The sequence below is a fragment of the Papaver somniferum genome, chromosome 9, assembly GCF_003573695.1.
Source record: "Papaver somniferum cultivar HN1 chromosome 9, ASM357369v1, whole genome shotgun sequence".
Taxonomy (NCBI): Eukaryota; Viridiplantae; Streptophyta; class Magnoliopsida; order Ranunculales; family Papaveraceae; genus Papaver; species Papaver somniferum.
This window is the reverse complement of record NC_039366.1, coordinates 21,542,978-21,559,691: the sequence shown is the minus strand read 5'-3', so window position 1 is coordinate 21,559,691 and position 16,714 is coordinate 21,542,978. Positions and strand designations below refer to the sequence as shown.

General features: G+C 37.3%; 1 protein-coding gene across 2 annotated transcripts; it reads left to right on the top strand.

Moving 5' to 3' along the window:
• Positions 1 to 6,610: 6,610 nt before the first annotated feature.
• LOC113309944 (serine/threonine-protein phosphatase 6 regulatory subunit 3-like) lies at positions 6,611 to 14,867 on the top strand. Of its 2 annotated transcripts, XM_026558459.1 has the most exons (19): positions 6,611 to 6,996; positions 7,795 to 7,898; positions 8,469 to 8,555; positions 8,678 to 8,753; positions 8,850 to 8,924; positions 9,039 to 9,092; positions 9,202 to 9,261; positions 9,381 to 9,497; positions 9,591 to 9,685; positions 9,791 to 9,996; positions 10,868 to 10,965; positions 11,089 to 11,192; positions 11,284 to 11,449; positions 11,598 to 11,720; positions 12,758 to 12,840; positions 13,058 to 13,184; positions 13,267 to 13,296; positions 13,555 to 13,625; positions 13,830 to 14,867. In XM_026558459.1, the coding sequence occupies exons 1-19, from the start codon at positions 6,958 to 6,960 to the stop codon at positions 14,584 to 14,586; spliced, it is 2,472 nt and encodes an 823-aa protein (XP_026414244.1). In that variant the 5' UTR covers positions 6,611 to 6,957; the 3' UTR covers positions 14,587 to 14,867. The 2 variants fall into 2 exon arrangements, with proteins under 2 accessions (XP_026414244.1, XP_026414245.1); XM_026558460.1 differs by lacking the exon at positions 13,267 to 13,296.
• The last annotated feature ends 1,847 nt before the right edge of the window (positions 14,868 to 16,714 follow it).

The following is a 16,714-nucleotide window of genomic DNA, read 5'->3' as shown; positions in this document are numbered from 1 at the left end:
ATTCAGTAAAGAAATTTTCAACTATTTCATTTTTCCTAATGAGTTTATTATCCTTGTGGGATGATTACGTTATTTGTACTCTTCAGTGTCCTTCGCCTTGTTGTTTTGCCTATGCATGAGAACCTTGCTAACCGTGAATCATGTGGGTCTGTATCAACGAATAAGGTACAATTTGAGTTCAAAAAGTAATTTGCAGGAGAAAGGTGATTCCAATATGGGTTAAATTTAGTTGAGACGATGGTGAAAATAAAGAGGAAATTACTAGGTATAGATATGTAATGCGATTGAATTTGTACTGTGAAGCTTTTGATCTTGAGAATTAATGCATCATATTGCACCAAATATTTTATATTGAAACATTTATAAATATTTAAAATTCTAGTCTTAATGATGTATCACCGGTAAAAACCGATATAATCTTTTATACAGGTGTATTAGACCTGACCGATACAATACCGATACACAATATTAACTACTTTGGCAATGATACATCCTAAACAAAACCCAAGGACTTTTCAACACAATTAACTCCAGGTGAAAAAGTTTTGCAGTTGAGCAACTTGAGAAGAAATAATCCAGGGGTGTGCGACCTCCCGGGATACTGTTGCTAGATGACCGCAGTGGTTAAAGAGGCCCAATATTGATTGATGTATACGAGTTTGGGTGGTTAAAATAGTATCGGAGCCACTGATGGGTCCCATGTGCCGAGGTAAGGGGCATGAGATGTCATAAATCCGAGTTATATTTCTTGAGTCAAGGACAACTATATTCTGAAATGGTGGGATTGTGACACATTTTGCTTTGGCTTGGTGGATCCCACGACACCTAGGAAGAGCACGTGGAAATGAATCATACATATATTCGTTATATATGATAAGCCGAGGCTTTTTAGAATCAATGGCTTCAGCAATCTAAAAAATTCTGAAGTTTAGCGAGCCCAGGTCAGGAGCTATCTTAGGATGGCTAACCGCCCGAGAAGTTGACGAATTACCCAACATGGCCCGTGCAAAACCCCACACCGATGGACGACCACAATGGCTAAGTGAGGACAATGTTGGATGATGTATATAATATCGGGTCGTTACAAATGGTATCAGAGGCGATAATGGGTCAGCATGTCGAGGGTAGGAAGGTACCTTGGACAGGTTGGACCAAGTACTGGGTTCATATGTGCCAGAAAACGCTGAAAATCTAGGCTTGTATACTATAGAGGCGGGGACGACCCTAATTTAAGGGGTAAGATTGTAACACCCAATATTCATTAGTGATTGGCCGAATAAAAAATAACGATATATCCTAAACAAAAAACAAGACCTTTTAAACATAATTGTCTCTAAGATAAAAAGAAACACACTGCAGTTAGGCATGGTTACGTGGGAATAATTGAGGATGGATGACCTCCCAGAAAACTATTGTTGGATGAAGGCAGCGTGCCGTACAAAATTCACGCTATTGGAAAACCACAATGTCTACGCGATGACTATATTGACTGATGTACACGAAATCAGGTCATTACATGATGGATACAAAAAACATATGTTTAAAATTGATCTCAATTTGTGGTTTAACTTTTAAAGGTTTTAAAAATGGATCATGGATTCCATCCCAATCTCAATCCAACCACCAAATTGTAACCAATACACAATATATTCAATTTCTATTGTTAGTTAATTGATGTGTATGTTAAAAACTTCGAACTTTCTAAATGAACGTTGATTTGGGTGAACCGTATAAGACTCGGAGTCAATCATGGAAATCCAAGTCTAACGGTGAAAGGTAAAATGGATTTCAAAACACCAATCTGAATTGCGAGAAGTGTCATTCCAAATTGCGTTAATGTTGGCTTACAAAACCGACAATTAGAAATGGACACTCATATTTAGAAACAAAATCAACAAATCAGAACGGTGCTCACCGCAATTTGGATTAACGTCTTGGTTTGGATTCTAAGGTATCTTCTATGAAACCTTGGCACATGCCTTGGAAAAAGGTGGATGACCCTAACTAGGAAGCCATTAGACTTGATATTCCACACTTTTTCTAAGCTTGAGATATCTGAGATTTCATATTAATGATGGAAGATATTCATCTCCCAAATTCCATGCCATCTCGCTATTTGGAATAAATCTTAGAAGTGCAAGTCCAATGGTGAAAGATAAAATAAGTTCCAAATAGTCAAAATGATTGACACTCCATCTCTAGCCCAAAAGATCAACAATCAAAAAGAGATTATCAAATTTGAATTCTAGTACATGATTGAGCATCACTCCTTTCAAAAAGGAACACCATTTCATTTCACACTTTAATTTGGGTTCCAAATTTATCTTCGAAAAAATACTGAAACATGGCTTACGAAAGGCGTGAATCACCCCAACTTAGAAACCATTAAACTCGACACTTTACACCTTTTCTGAACTTAAAATAGTTTGGATCCTTCAAATGCCTAAACCATTAAGCAATGCTACATCAAACTTGGAAAACACTAGCTCGGAATAGTTTGGATCCTGTAAATTCCCGAACATTGCTATATCAGACTTTGGAAAATACTAGCCCAGACCCTAACATAGGGAGGACCGTACGACCTACTTTTAAGAGCAAGGGCTATGGGGGTTGAGAGACTCTTTCAAATGAAGGAATTGATCAAATTTGGTCAAACTATGGGTAGAGTGTAACCCCCTTTCACTCCAAACTCTATCACACTCTCTTTCGATTGAACGAGTGAGCGAAAGTCTCCTCTGAACGGTTGTTTGTTTTCCGTTTGAAAAAAAGGCTATAAAAACGGCATTTCATTTGACGTGTAAAATGGAAGTAAAAACAAACGACTCATTATTTGCCTTTTAGTGTTTTCTGCTTTCCAATCTGTAGGGCCCACATCAAACTTCAATCTTTTAATAATTAAAAATTCATAGAACTCCCCTGCCGTGTCAGACATTAGTTTTTCTATTAACCATTTTTACTTCACGGCATATCATCAGCCGTATAAACTCTTTTCCTTCCCTATCCCACGGTAGAAAATACACTCTATCAGCTCTACTCTCGCTCGTTTTGAAAGGGATAGAGTGTTAAAACATATCAAAAATAAAACTACTTGTAGTTTTATGATTTGTAAGATTCTTTTCGTGTTGGTTTGATCAATCACATAATTCTTGAAAGTCAGATGAACCAATTTCTAAACTTGTTTGGAAGTGTGGCAAATCGGTTTCAAGGTTGTAAGTGTGAAAGAGAACTTACAAAGTAAGGATGTCGACATACTTTGGACATGTGCTGTGAATGTTTATTTCTTTAATTGTTCAAAGATATTCCTTAACGGCTAAGGGAAGAGAATCCTAGGATCGAAACATAAGTAAGTTAAGAATCTTTTAATTAAGGTTATTAATTTCATTTTGTAGGGAAATTCCAGAATTAGTAATGTGCATTTACTAATTAGATTTTCCGAGAGATTTCGGAATTTGTGCTTTAATGAATATCTTGAGAATATTTTCGGTTTTGGAAATTCCTTGGTGTCCAAACTTCCTTGTCTATAAATACTTGAAGTTTTCCTTTCTAGCAAACTAATCCTTCGTAACAACAAACTTTCTCTTTTGTTGTTGTTACTGGTGTAGCCGCCTATTCGGAGAGGAGAGTAACCTAATTAGGTGAAATCCTTTACGGCCGCTCGGTTTAAAGTCTTCTTTGGGATTGAGCAGCTCTATCCTGTACCGTTGGTGGGAAACTAGATAATTGCGGTTTATCTTTTGTTTTCGATTGATTTGATTGACTAACGGTGGTTGAAATCTGATTGCACCTAGTTTGTTTATTCTTGAGAATCTTCTCTTCTGATATAAGATTTATTCAAACTAGTTCAGAGTTTCGACAGGGATCTTTAGACTGTTGTGAGTTCTAAAGACAATCTTGTGATAATCCATTGTTAACAGATCCGTTCTGTGCGTGATTGATCACAAGAGATTCAAGTGATTGTGTGCATGTTTTTATTGAAGATTTAAGAAAATTTGAAGACAAAGAAGATATTGAAGATCTGAGTTGGGTTTTATAATCTTTGGTGTGCACAATACTTATTTTAGTAAAATAGGATCCAATTAATAATCGTTTATCCTTGTGGTAGATTGGATTGATTAATTGAGTAGATCGACATCAACACAATTCTTTGGATTAAGAGTGTTGTTGGATTAATCTTAAACGATTACTTCGGTAATTGAACATAAGATAGATCTAAGGACCTGACTAAGGAGTTTATGTTAAGATAAAGAGCCTTTGTCCAACTATATCACTTGGTTGAATAAAGTTGATACCAAACAGATTTGTTGTTCCTTTACTGTTTGGAATACGAACCAAATGAATTGTTCCAAGTACGTGACTTATTTATAAGTTGGAGGCGTGGGAATACAGACGGAACTAGGTGAACTATAGGTTTAGTTGCTTGGTCTCAACTATACGAAGTTAGGTGTAATTTTGTGTAGCGGCTTAATCCCGAGAGTATTCAATTCTGGACAAGGTCCCGGGGTTTTTCTGCATTTGCGGTTTCCTCGTGAATAAAATCTTGCTGTGTCATTTACTTTTATTTTCCGCATTATAGTTGTTTTATTATAATTAAAGTAAATTACACAAACGTTAATTCCTATTTACTTGATAAGCAATCCTATTGTGTTTGGTTAAGTCCGAACCTTTGTATCAAGTAAACATACTTTGTTGTTGTATTGTCTCGATCTCGTATCCATAGACGATCACACGAAGTGTGAAACGATTAGTTGTATTCTCTCAACTATGTCCATAGACAATCACTTTCGGAGAAAGGACTTATAGGTATTAAAAGTTTTAGCTTGAGGTATATTTGGGTACCCTCGCCTTTTCAAATCAGCCGAGGCCTTTTAGGCTCGATGCCTTCATCAGTCCAATTTTTTTAAAAGTTAAGCAATCCCGGGATAGGAGCAATTTTAAGACGGCCGACCGCCTGAGAAGCTGACGGATTACCCAAACGCCGCCCGTGAAAAACCCCCACACTGGTGGACAACTACAGTGGCTAAGAGGGAACATCCTTGACTGATGTATATGAGTCGGGTTGTTCAAGATGGTATCAGAGCCGATAATGGGTCACTTGTCGAGGGTGGGAACATACACTGGACATGTTGGGCCAGGTATTTGCATCATGCCAGAAAACGCTGAAGATCTGGGCTTGTATACTATAGTGTCGGGGATGACCCCAATCTAAGGGGTGAAATTGTAACACCCAATATTCGTCGGTGGTTGGCCGAATGAAAAATAATGATATATTTTAAACAAAAAAACGAGGATTTTTCAACACAATTGTCTCTAAGATTAAAAAAAGCTCAGCAGTTAAGCGTGGTGGGTGGGAGTAATCGAAGGATAGGTGACCTCCCAGAAAGCTGATGCTGGATGATGACAGCGTACCGTGCAAAGTCCCACGTTGTTGGAAAACCGCAGTGGCTACGTGATGATAATATTAGCTAATGTATACAGAATCAGGTCATTACATGGTGGGTACAAAAAACATATGCTTAAAATTTAATCTCAATTTGTGGTTTAGCTTTCAAATATTTTAAAAATGGCAGATGTAAGATTTCCAGTCTCAAATCCAAGCACAAAATTGTGACCAATACATAATATCTTCGATTCTTATTCTTAATTAGTTGATGCGTATGTTAAAAATTTCCAACTTTCTATATAAAAATTGATTTGGGTGAACCTTATAAGACCATAAGTCGATCTTGGAAATCCAAGTTTAATGGTGAAAGGTAAAATGGATTTCAAAACACCAATCCAAATTGCAAGAAATGCCATTCCAAGTTTCGTTTAATCCTTGCCTACGACATCGACAATTAGGAAGGGACAATCAGATTTAGAAGCAAAATCAACTACGCGCAAATCATAATAGAGCCTACCGCAATTCAGATTGGCGTTTTAGTTTGGATTCTAAGATATCTTCTGAAACTTTGGAACATGCCTTGGAAAAAGGGTGGATGACCCCAATTCGGAAGCCATTAGACTTCACATTCCACTCTTTTCCTAAGCTTCAAAAAACTAAGATTTTACGTTAATGGTGGAATATTCATCTTACAAATTACACACCACCTCGTTATTTGGAATAGATCGTAAAAGTGCAAGTCGAATGGTAGAAGATGAAATAGGTTCCAAACGTCAGAATGATGACGCTCCATCTCTGGCTCACAAGGTCAACAATCAAAAAAATATTATCAAATTTGGATACAATATCAAGTACACGATTGAATGCCACTCCTATAAAAATGAATGCTATTTCATTTTCACACTTTAATTTGGCTTCCAAGCTTTCTTCCAATAAAATTTTACAACATGGTTTGTGAAAAGCTGCTCCAACTTTGAAATCATTAAACTTTGACACTTTACATTTTTTCCGAGCTTGAAATAGTTTGGATCCTATAAATGCCCAAACATTATTACTTCCAAGCTTGGAATAGTTTGGATCATGCAAATATCCGAACATTACTATATCAGACTTTGAAAAATACTAGCCTAGATTACTAACATAGGGAGGACCGTACGACCTACTTTTATAAGAAGTAGGTAGCTTAAATTCTTTCTACTTTCAAGAAGTGTCCGTGTCACCTCTCTGCCGTTGATATTATGAGAAGAAAACCCTATTACGTGGTTCACACATCCAAATTTCTTTTTCTCCTCTTCGTCACCCACTTGGTTTAAAATATCAAAAATCTGTTGAGCGAGCGATTTACTAAATAAAAAGGTTTTTTTGTCGGCTTAATTTATCTTTCTCTCCATCAATTTCTCCTAGTAAGAGTACTTTACATGTGAGTAAAGTAGATTTTTCTTTTCTAGGGTTTTCATTTTTTTTCTCCAACTCCCAAACTACTCTTCTTTTATCATACTCGTTGCCAAGGGGGAAACGATTTTGAATCTCAAAAATTAGGGTTTACAGAGAGATCTTCGGATTAAGCTTTGGACAAGATGTTTTGGCGTATGACTGCTCTTTCTGCTTCCTCTCCTGTAAGTTGTTTGAAGAAATGTTATGATAACTTGTGGTTGAATTTAAGCTTCTTGTTAGTGCTATTATTTGTTGTTGGATGGGTTTTTAAGTAGGGTTTTTGTTTGGTTAATTTGGGAACTAGGGTTGATATTCATTATTGGGGTCGTTGTGATTTTAGGGAATGTATTGGGGGGATCTGGGATTTTGAAATTATGGTGTTTTAGTTTTCAGGTTATTTATGTTGTGTGTTTTTTATATTTATTGCGGGCTTTATTGAAGAGATTAGATAAGGTAGAGTTAGTTAACTGTTTGGTTCACATTAGTTAAGAATTTTAAGTTTGATTTTATTAATTAGGGATGACGGTGTTCTTTGAGGGATTTGAATTGAGCCAATTTGTGTTTTTAGTGTATTAGTTAATCTGATTGAGTTAGAATATTTACTTTCCTTTTTCATGTTGTATTACATTTACAAGTACATAGTTATGTATTCTTTGCTGCCCGTCTGTTAGGCGTCATACTGAATTTTATGTACTTCCCAAGTCACTGTAACTTCGCGGTAGCTGCTAAACTCTTGAATGGGTTTATAGTGGCAGTGGACAGTACTAGGAATTAGATGGTTTCACTCTTTTACAATTAGATGTCTCTGGTAAAGTACTTAATATGTGTTAGTTTGTTCGCTTATAAAGCACGTATAACTAGTTTGATTTCAATGGGTTAAAGTTGGGAAACCAGATAGTCACACATAGTCCGGTTCTGGTGCGTTGTTTTTTTATGTCATTCGACTCTGTTCTCATCGTTTCATTATCAAAATTTTGCAGGTGGAATCAGTTTTAGACAAGGAAGATTTTACTTTGGAGGAGCTCCTGGACGAAGAAGAGGTCATTCAAGAATGCAAAGCTCTAAACAGTCGACTTATAAATTTGTAAGTTTCTATGATCTTATCTGTTTTGTTGCTTTGCAGGCTGTAACTTTCATATAAAATTTCACCTTATTACTACCATTATGAAGAACATACATTGAAAAGCAAGAAACTATATATAGTTGAGCGTTGATAAAGAATATTATAAAGAAGAGGTGTTAACCATAATTCGTACATTTGAAACTAAGAAGAGTTGTTGGTAGTTACCACCGATAATACCTGCTGGTGGTGATTGGATGAAATACGTGACCACTTAAAAAATGTGATGCCAGTGACGGTAGTAAAAGATATATCTAGCCAGCTTGTGTTTTGTTGTAGTAACTTCCGTGGAATGATGTATCACTGATGTTCGTGTTTTACAGTTGGTGGAACTTTGTAAGAGTATGAGTAATTAGGATGTAGTTAACACTATATTTGATATGAAATTGGTTGTAACGTCTTACTCATATAAAATCAGAACACTATATTGGTTGCAATTATCTGTATGTTGGTTGACATCTCATGTTAAACCAACCTGATTGGTTTCAAATTTGACCAAAATAGATTTTTATTATCTTTTGTATATGTTTCCAGTTTAAGAGAGAGAGCTCAGGTAGAGCAGTTGCTGCGTTACATTGTTGAGGAGGCACCAGAGGATGCTGAAAGCAAGCGAGCATTCAAGTAAAATTCTTAACCCGAAGGAAATCAGATCTTCTAGGACTATAAGCAGTCAATGTTCTATGTGGTGTAAATATAAAACCATCTGTGAACTTTTGTATTTATCTTCTCCATTCATGATGTAGGTTTCCGTTCATTGCATGTGAAGTATTTACATGTGAAATTGACGTTATTCTGAAAACCTTGGTGGAGGATGAGGAGGTATGCGTCCATGATTTTTATAGTCCAGGAAGTCTATAACTAATGTAAAACTTGGCTCGATATTCTGATTTTGCTTGTGTCTTCTTGGAATTGCAGCTGATGGATTTACTCTTTTCTTTCTTGGAACCAAACCACCCACACAGTTCATTGTTAGCTGGGTATTTTAGCAAGGTAAACGGTATTCTTCAATTGTTTGTTAAGTTAATCTATATTTCCTTACTAGACTTGTAACTTACTGGGTTTGCCAAAAATTCACTCAATTGAAGTTTTAATCTTGCGCTGTAGGTTGTTGTATGCCTTATGTTGCGGAAGACAGTGTCACTTATGAACTATGTCCAAGTAAGGATACTTATTCCTTTCCCTTATTATATATATATAGATATTTCATATTTTGATAAGATTTTCTTCCATACTACTTTTTCGACTGACGAAATATTTCAATATTTAGGCTCATCAGGATGTATTCCGGCAGCTAGTTGATCTGATAGGAATCACATCCATCATGGAGGTAAATAACAAAATCAAAATTTCCCACGCAGTAGTTTAATGGGATATATGTAACATTTACTTCTCCGGTAAGGATAAGGTTGATAGTCTCCTGAGTTTTAACGAGGTGGTCATCTGCAGGTGTTGATTCGACTTGTTGGTGCTGATGATCATGTCTATCCTAATTTCATGGACGTGATGGAGTGGCTAGCTAATAGCAATTTGCTAGAAATGATTGTGGATAAACTGAACCCATCAGTAAGTTTCAAAATCTCGTATTTCGAAGAATGGTTAATATTTTTTGCGGAAGAGTACAAAGCCTGACATTTATGGTGTTTTTAATGGATTCAGAGTTCTCCTGAGGTTCACGCTAATACAGCAGAAACACTTTGTGCCATTACTCGTAACGCGCCATCAGCTCTATCTGTTAAACTCTCTAGCCCGAGGTTGGTGTTTCTCTTTTAATGTATTTATTATTTTCGTAATCCCTGATTTCTTTTGTCAGTAGATAATATGCTAAAGAGTCCGGTGTTCCACAAATTCATATGCAGCTTCGTTGAAAGAATATTTGGTCATGCCCTGGAAGATAGACAATCTAAATCTGGTCTTGTGGACTCACTTTCTGTGTGTATCTCGTTGTTGGATTCCAAAAGAGCAACTTATTCTCCATTAGTTCACTCTATTCGAAGTCAACATTTGTACGAACCACAGATTCCTATTAATCCCGAGACAGTTAGTGCCATGTTGCCAAAACTTGGTATGTTCTTATCTTAATGATGATTAGGGCAAATATTTGGCATGGGTTGTTTGTTATTTTGTGAAGTGAATGTTACTTTTCTTGTAGTGGATGCTCTTCTTTGCTTTCTTGTATCTTGCCTTCATATACTCATGAATCATCTTTGGTATGCGTTTCTCTGATGCTTAATTTGTTCTGCACTGTAGATATTCACGCAAAATTTTAAACTTTTCCTGATGCTTGTTTGGTTCGAGTCTGTAAGCTTGTGAAATCCTGCAACCTATTGGTGTATAATTTTTCTTTTTTAAGTCTTTGTTTTTCTTTCAGTTATGTTTTTCTGTATGGAATGGAAGGCTGGAACTTCTGTGCTTTGAAAATGTTGGGTGCAACTTACTCTTCAGTGGCTCATCATTTATGAGCCAAACACGGTATATTCTATGGTGTTGTTACATTAGGTTTTCATGGAAAGCTTTGAAGCAGCATGCTGAATTCTTATACTTCCTTTGTTTTCTTGGTTGGATAAGTATCTGATTCTTCAATATTTGGTTGTGAGATACCCCTGTGGTGTGTGTTAGTTCTCCATAAAGCAAGCGGGGCAGGTTCTTCTGTTTGTTGAAATATTAGATCCGTGCATTATCTCCCTTGTTTTATTTTGTGTGTCTGGTATGGTTTGCATATTTAGTTTTCACTCTTCACAAGTGCCGGTTGTTTGTTGCAATGCATGCTTGATATTATTGGATTTTTCCTTGTTTAGTTCTTGTTGCTTCATTAGTCTTTGACCGCATCTGTATATGATGAATGAATGGATGCTGATTGGCTTACTTTTCGGAAAGCATTCTTACTGCTGTTTCGTTACTGCATCTTATATCTCCGTTCTTCCGTTTATGTGCAGGAGACTTGCTTAAGCTTTTGAATGTATGCTCTGATAGTAAGGTGTTGCCTACCACATATGGCGAACTAAAGCCTCCTCTTGGGAAGCATCGCCTCAAGGTAGCCTTTACTGTGTGTTATATTTTTTAAATTTTGATTCATGTAGACAAGGATTTTTAAAACCATAAGTGTCTCTCTGATTTTTGTTTGATATGGTTAGTTCTAATATGCGATTGGTCTCAGATTGTAGAGTTCATTGCGGTATTGTTGAGGAGTGGTAATGAAATTGCTGAGAAGGAGTTGGTTAGCTCGGGTGCTATACGAAGAATCCTTGAACTCTTTTTTGAGTAAGCTGTTGGTTCCTTATGTTTTTCTGGAGCATGTTTTAATGGGCAAAACGTCGATAATGATGGTGATCCATAAAAATACATCATGCAGGTACCCATTTCATAATGCGTTGCATCATCAGGTAGAAAGTATCATCTTGTCATGTTTGGAGAGCAAGGATAATACCGTTGTTGATCATCTGCTTAAAGATTGCGATGTAGTGGGTAAAATCCTACAAGCGGACCAAAGTCCCATTCTTTCTGGTGGTTCAGATCAGGTACTCCTCAATCTATTGAAAATTAGATTTGATTCTGCATTTCTTGTATTTCATTTTATGTACAGCACAGTGTGAATCTTTGATCTATGCCATTAGCTGAGTAGAATAGTCATCTAAAGCAAGAATGAAATCAATTTTTGACCTGCAGCCGACTTCATGTTCCGCTGGAAAGCAAGTACCTCGAGCCGGTAATCTTGGGCACATTACACGTATCTCTAATAAGCTTATTCAGCTGGGAAATGGCAACAGTCACATCCAGGCATACTTACAGGTTGGTGACAGTGCACAATTGTTATGCTAAGAATCTAATTTCCTTGTGAGCTGAATTTCTTTTTTAATTCACTCTATATTCCCTTGAAGTGTACTCTTTAGGAATAAGAATCAGTTTACACCAATGCGTCCTATAAGAAGCATGGGTTTTAGTTTAAAGCATTCCCTGATAGATGACTCATCTTCCTAGGTAGTATACCATGCCTCTCAGTGAGTCTGTTATATTTTCTGTATATCAATGGTGATCTGATTTACTTCTGCCGTCCTTCCAATGAAAATTGAAAATAGAAAATCTCATTGTTGGTACGCATGAAAAGTAACTCAATGGTTAAAAAAGAGGACCAGCTTCTTGCTCCTTAGTTGTACTACTACTATGTATACATCTATTCCTTTCTCTACACAGCTGAGATTTTGCGAATCTTTATGATATGTTCTTGCAGATGATTTAGATCTCCTTTAAACAGCAGCAAAGTGTATCACCAATGATTTTCTTGCTTTCCAATGTTACAATGTCACATATTAATTGTAGCTTGCTCTAATTCTTTTATGCTTCATATTTTGTTGGTCTATATTGTCGAATTGCATAGTTGGTCAAATACAAAACCTCGCCCCAACTAAAATCAGCTAAATTATGGTCTGTTGTTATTTCTGGAATTAGGGTCTGGTTGATTTTGCAACTTCCCTGTGGGAAAAAAGTGCAGCGAAAGAAATTCTTGCATCTGTTAGTTTAGTTTTTCAGACGATTAAACATCAAAGTAATCTATTGAACTTCCTCCAATCAATTTATTATTTTCTACGTAAATTTCGCTCATATAACTGAGTCTACATTACCTCCTCCTTGTACTAGTTCCAAAACCCATGTCCTCTTAGAAATGAACTCTTATACTAGTTCCAAAACCCTTTGTCCTCGTAGAAGTCAGCTAAAGTGTGTTCGTTCTTACTTCCAGAACAAGGTCTACCGTCAAATTAATTTTAACAAGAACCATCCAAGCATAGGGATGTACTTAATAAATCTGATTTGCATTCACTTTTGTGCAGGAAAATGATGAATGGATTAGTTGGCAAACAAGTATCTTACAAGAGCGTAACAATGTAGAAAATGTCAACCGGTGGGCCTGTGGGTATGCTTCTTACCGTATTGTAGTTGTATCATGAAAAACTGTTAATGTTCTCTTTGAATTTTGTCTTGTATTCTCCAAGCTTCCCAATGCTTATTGAAGTTTAAACGTGTTTTTTCTAAGATCTGGTTACCATTTACGCATAAAATATTTCCATTTGTTTTGTTCTCGTATAATTTGATGTTCTGAATCGTTTCTTTTGTTCTGTTAACTGATGCAGCCGCCCAAGTGCATTGCAAGATAGGATGAGAGACAGCGACGAGGAGGATGATGTAGCAGGCCTAGCAAATAACCTAAGCCAGGCATTTAGCAGATACAGCATCTATGAAAATGATGATGCCGAACAGGTACCTCATCCTACATCCTCCCTCTCCCTCTATCTCATCTCGAAATGAATTGAATTTGTTATTTTGAATGTGCTGCTTTCAGGTGCACGGATCTCTTGAGCGAGATGATGAGGTAATATAGTCAATTATGCTAAGAGAGAGCAGATATAAATGTGTATTTTAGTTGCTGTTATGTCTGCCTAGTTACAATTAGGTTGTAGATAGTTTCTCAACGAAAGGGATGTCCATGTGTGGGTGGAAATAGGAAGAGTGATGCAATAATAGGTTTCAAATACAGTTAAAACACATTAGCTGTTCACAGAAACTGATCTAATTGTGAAATTTATGTTTACTTTTGTTGATATTTTCTTGATCTATTTAACAACTGCAGGATGTTTATTTTGACGATGAATCGGCTGAAGTTGTGATCTCATCACTGAGGCTTGGTGATGACCAGCAGAGGTACCACTTCTTGAAATACTTGCATGTGCTTATAATTTGCATATTTATTAGTGGTCTTCTGATGTATAGCAACGATGCATAGCAACAAACGTGGCCTGCTGATGGATAGCGAACAATGTGACACACTATCGTGTTATTTTTTTTGGGGACTTCTCATTAGTTAACTTCTGACACCTGTCTTTTGTTTTCCCTTCATTTTAACAGTTTGTTTACAAATTCGAACTGGTTTGCTTTCCAAGATGATGGAATTCATAGTGACCTTTTAAGTACTTCTGAAGAGAAATTGGATGAAGTCAATTTGAATGGAGCAAATGGTGGGAGCAGCAGTAGTGACGATGAGGTGGTGGTTGGTGAGGATGAGGAGTTGGTAAACAGCACAGCAACTTCCACTGATGAGCCATCAGGATCCAGTACAAGTTTTTCACATGAGGCAAGCAAAAGCACTGCAACCAATGGGGTCGATAACTTTTACCCTAAAGCATGGGATGAGAAAGCAAGTACTCCTGGTGGTGCTATGGGTTTTGTCAACGGCGATGATCCATTCAGTGTTAGTCAACCTGACTGGGTTGGATGGCGAGAGTCTACGGATTTGCAGGCTGATCAGTCAGATGAGAATGAGAAGAGTTCTCTACCCAACGGTAATATATTGTCAAATGGTAGCAGTAGCCCGAGTGTCTCTAGCAACGGGCAACTGGGGACATGCCCAAATGAAGTTATCAGTGAGCCAACTGTATCTGAAAAAGATGTCGAGTTTGTTGGTATGGAGTTAGAGGGATCAGAGAGGGCTATGGACCAAGCATTGAAAGAGGGAATAGTAGATGAAGCAGGGCCACTGAAGAAGCACTTAACGCCAAATGCTGGGCGTGAAAATGAGAAAATGGATAAAGATGGGGAAGAGAAACTGGAGTTCAACGATACTAACTACTGGAGGGTTGATCAGGAGGTTGGTGTTCAAGAATGAGAGCTAATGATTGTATTTTGTAACCTCAACAAACAAAGACTGGAGACAACAAAAACTATGTTCTCATCTTAGAAAATAGTTTTTTCCTTTTGTATAGTGTTCCCCTGCACCTAGTGTGGAGGAATGAATGGATTGCAGGGTTATGTCATTGTCTTGTTCTTTAATATCATTGTTCTATTCTTTGAATTATTTGTGATTACTACTAGTGGAGAGATCAAGTGCTGTTCATAGTAAAGAAAACGACGGCAAATTCCAAGAGTTAATCACTCAAGATTACTGTTTATCCGCATCTTTTATTTGTAGATTAGCAAATGCTTCCAGTAGTCGGAGACAAAATTCCACCTTGTGTGTTTGCTCTATGCTCGAGGTCCTGTAAGCGCTCAACTAGGTACACTGTAAATTAGGTAAGCACTTCCCCTAGTAATTGTACTAGCTATACCATCAGCAAATGCAGGCGGGTGCACATATTGCCCGGTGAGTCACATCCAAGGCTCGACTTCATGAGCGCCTGAATTCTTTGCAATTCAGGAGCGTAACTCCAACTTTGGACGCGTTGGACGTCTAGAATCGGAAAGAGGAGCATAACTCCAATCAGTGAGGACTCGAGGGGAATTTTTTTTGTTTTTTTTGACCATTTCTCGATTTGATTTGTGCGTGTCATCCTTGATGATTGTGAAGCTCAGACTATGTGAAGGGGCCATGATAGTTTTCTATGTATCGTTCCAATTTTATCGGATGTCGCCGAAGGGACGAGCTAAGGGTGAAGCTCAGACTATTTAAACCAGCATCTGTTTTGTATTATGGCCAGTGTGGGACTAAATACACCAAAACCCATCACGTACTTGTATTCAAAACGCGCTAGTCACAGTTTGTGAATTCCCTTTTTGAGGCGGTTAAGTGTTCGAATCTCTTTAGTCACAACTTTCTACCACCTGGATACAATACAATCATCTTTCCAACATCCTAAACGTGTAATGGTGATATGTTTTCTTTCCATCACTTAAAATCTAGTACCACCCTATGGTCTTTGTTTCGATACAGTGGAATAATTTCAGAAGTATAGGAACTAGATACGGGAATCAGTCTTCTTGAAATCAGGTTCAGGAGGCTGTGAGTGGATAAATGTAAGGATTTACTCTTTTTGGTTTTTAAGTTCTTAAATTCGAGGCAAATGTAAGAGAAACCGGTGATGCCTTAGATAAAGGTTCAAATGCTTGTCTGCTAACAGTTGATCAGACAACAACGGATGTGACAGAAAGACCTAGACTGACTGTATCCGGAGCCAATCCAGTCTTGCTTGACCTTGCTACGCGATTCAACAAATGCAAAACATTATATAACCCGACGTTGTTTGAAAGAGCTTAACAACAATATTTGAGAGCATGCAACTAAGTAAAGCATATTGATTAAAAACAAAAACAAAAACCAAGCAAAGCATATAAAAAAGTAACTAAAAATTGTGAAGGATATGCAATGAACATGAAAGCAATTCACCAAATCTCATCATCTTCTTCTTTGACTTTTAACCTCGGAAGCTTGGCCAAAATCTTTCAAAGAAGTAACGTTAGTTTCTCCCAAATCTTTCAAAGAAACATTGCTCTGCGTGTGAGGAATTGCTTCAACGTAAACACGTCTCTATAATCATCTTTATCAATATCCCGAATTTGTTAAAGGTTGAAGTTTTAGGGTCATACCATAGAGGCTCTTTCCCTTATCATAAATCCATAAAACTGCATTGCTCCTTGTGATTGCCAAAGCTTCAAAAAAGCGTGGGAACTCCAGCTTTATGCTAAACTCCTTAAGCCAATGTGTCAACCCAGTATCTCTTGTATACCCATATGTCAGTGCGTTTAGCTCTAGTGATCGAATGAACCAAATACATTATTGCCTGCAAGCAACTTGAGTGGAGCATTGTAATCCATGTAATCAAAATCTCCAGAACGTGGCAATGCGATGTCATGGAATTTCTCACCTGCCAGATCAAAGGCCACAATCTCACTTTCTTGTACTCTACGAGTACTTCTTCGGTGCAACCAGAATAGTGCTCCATTTATATGAATACCCGATGAATAGTTGAATCTGCATCGGTCAGTAAATCCACCGTATCTCCACTTTCCGGTGCCAAGAG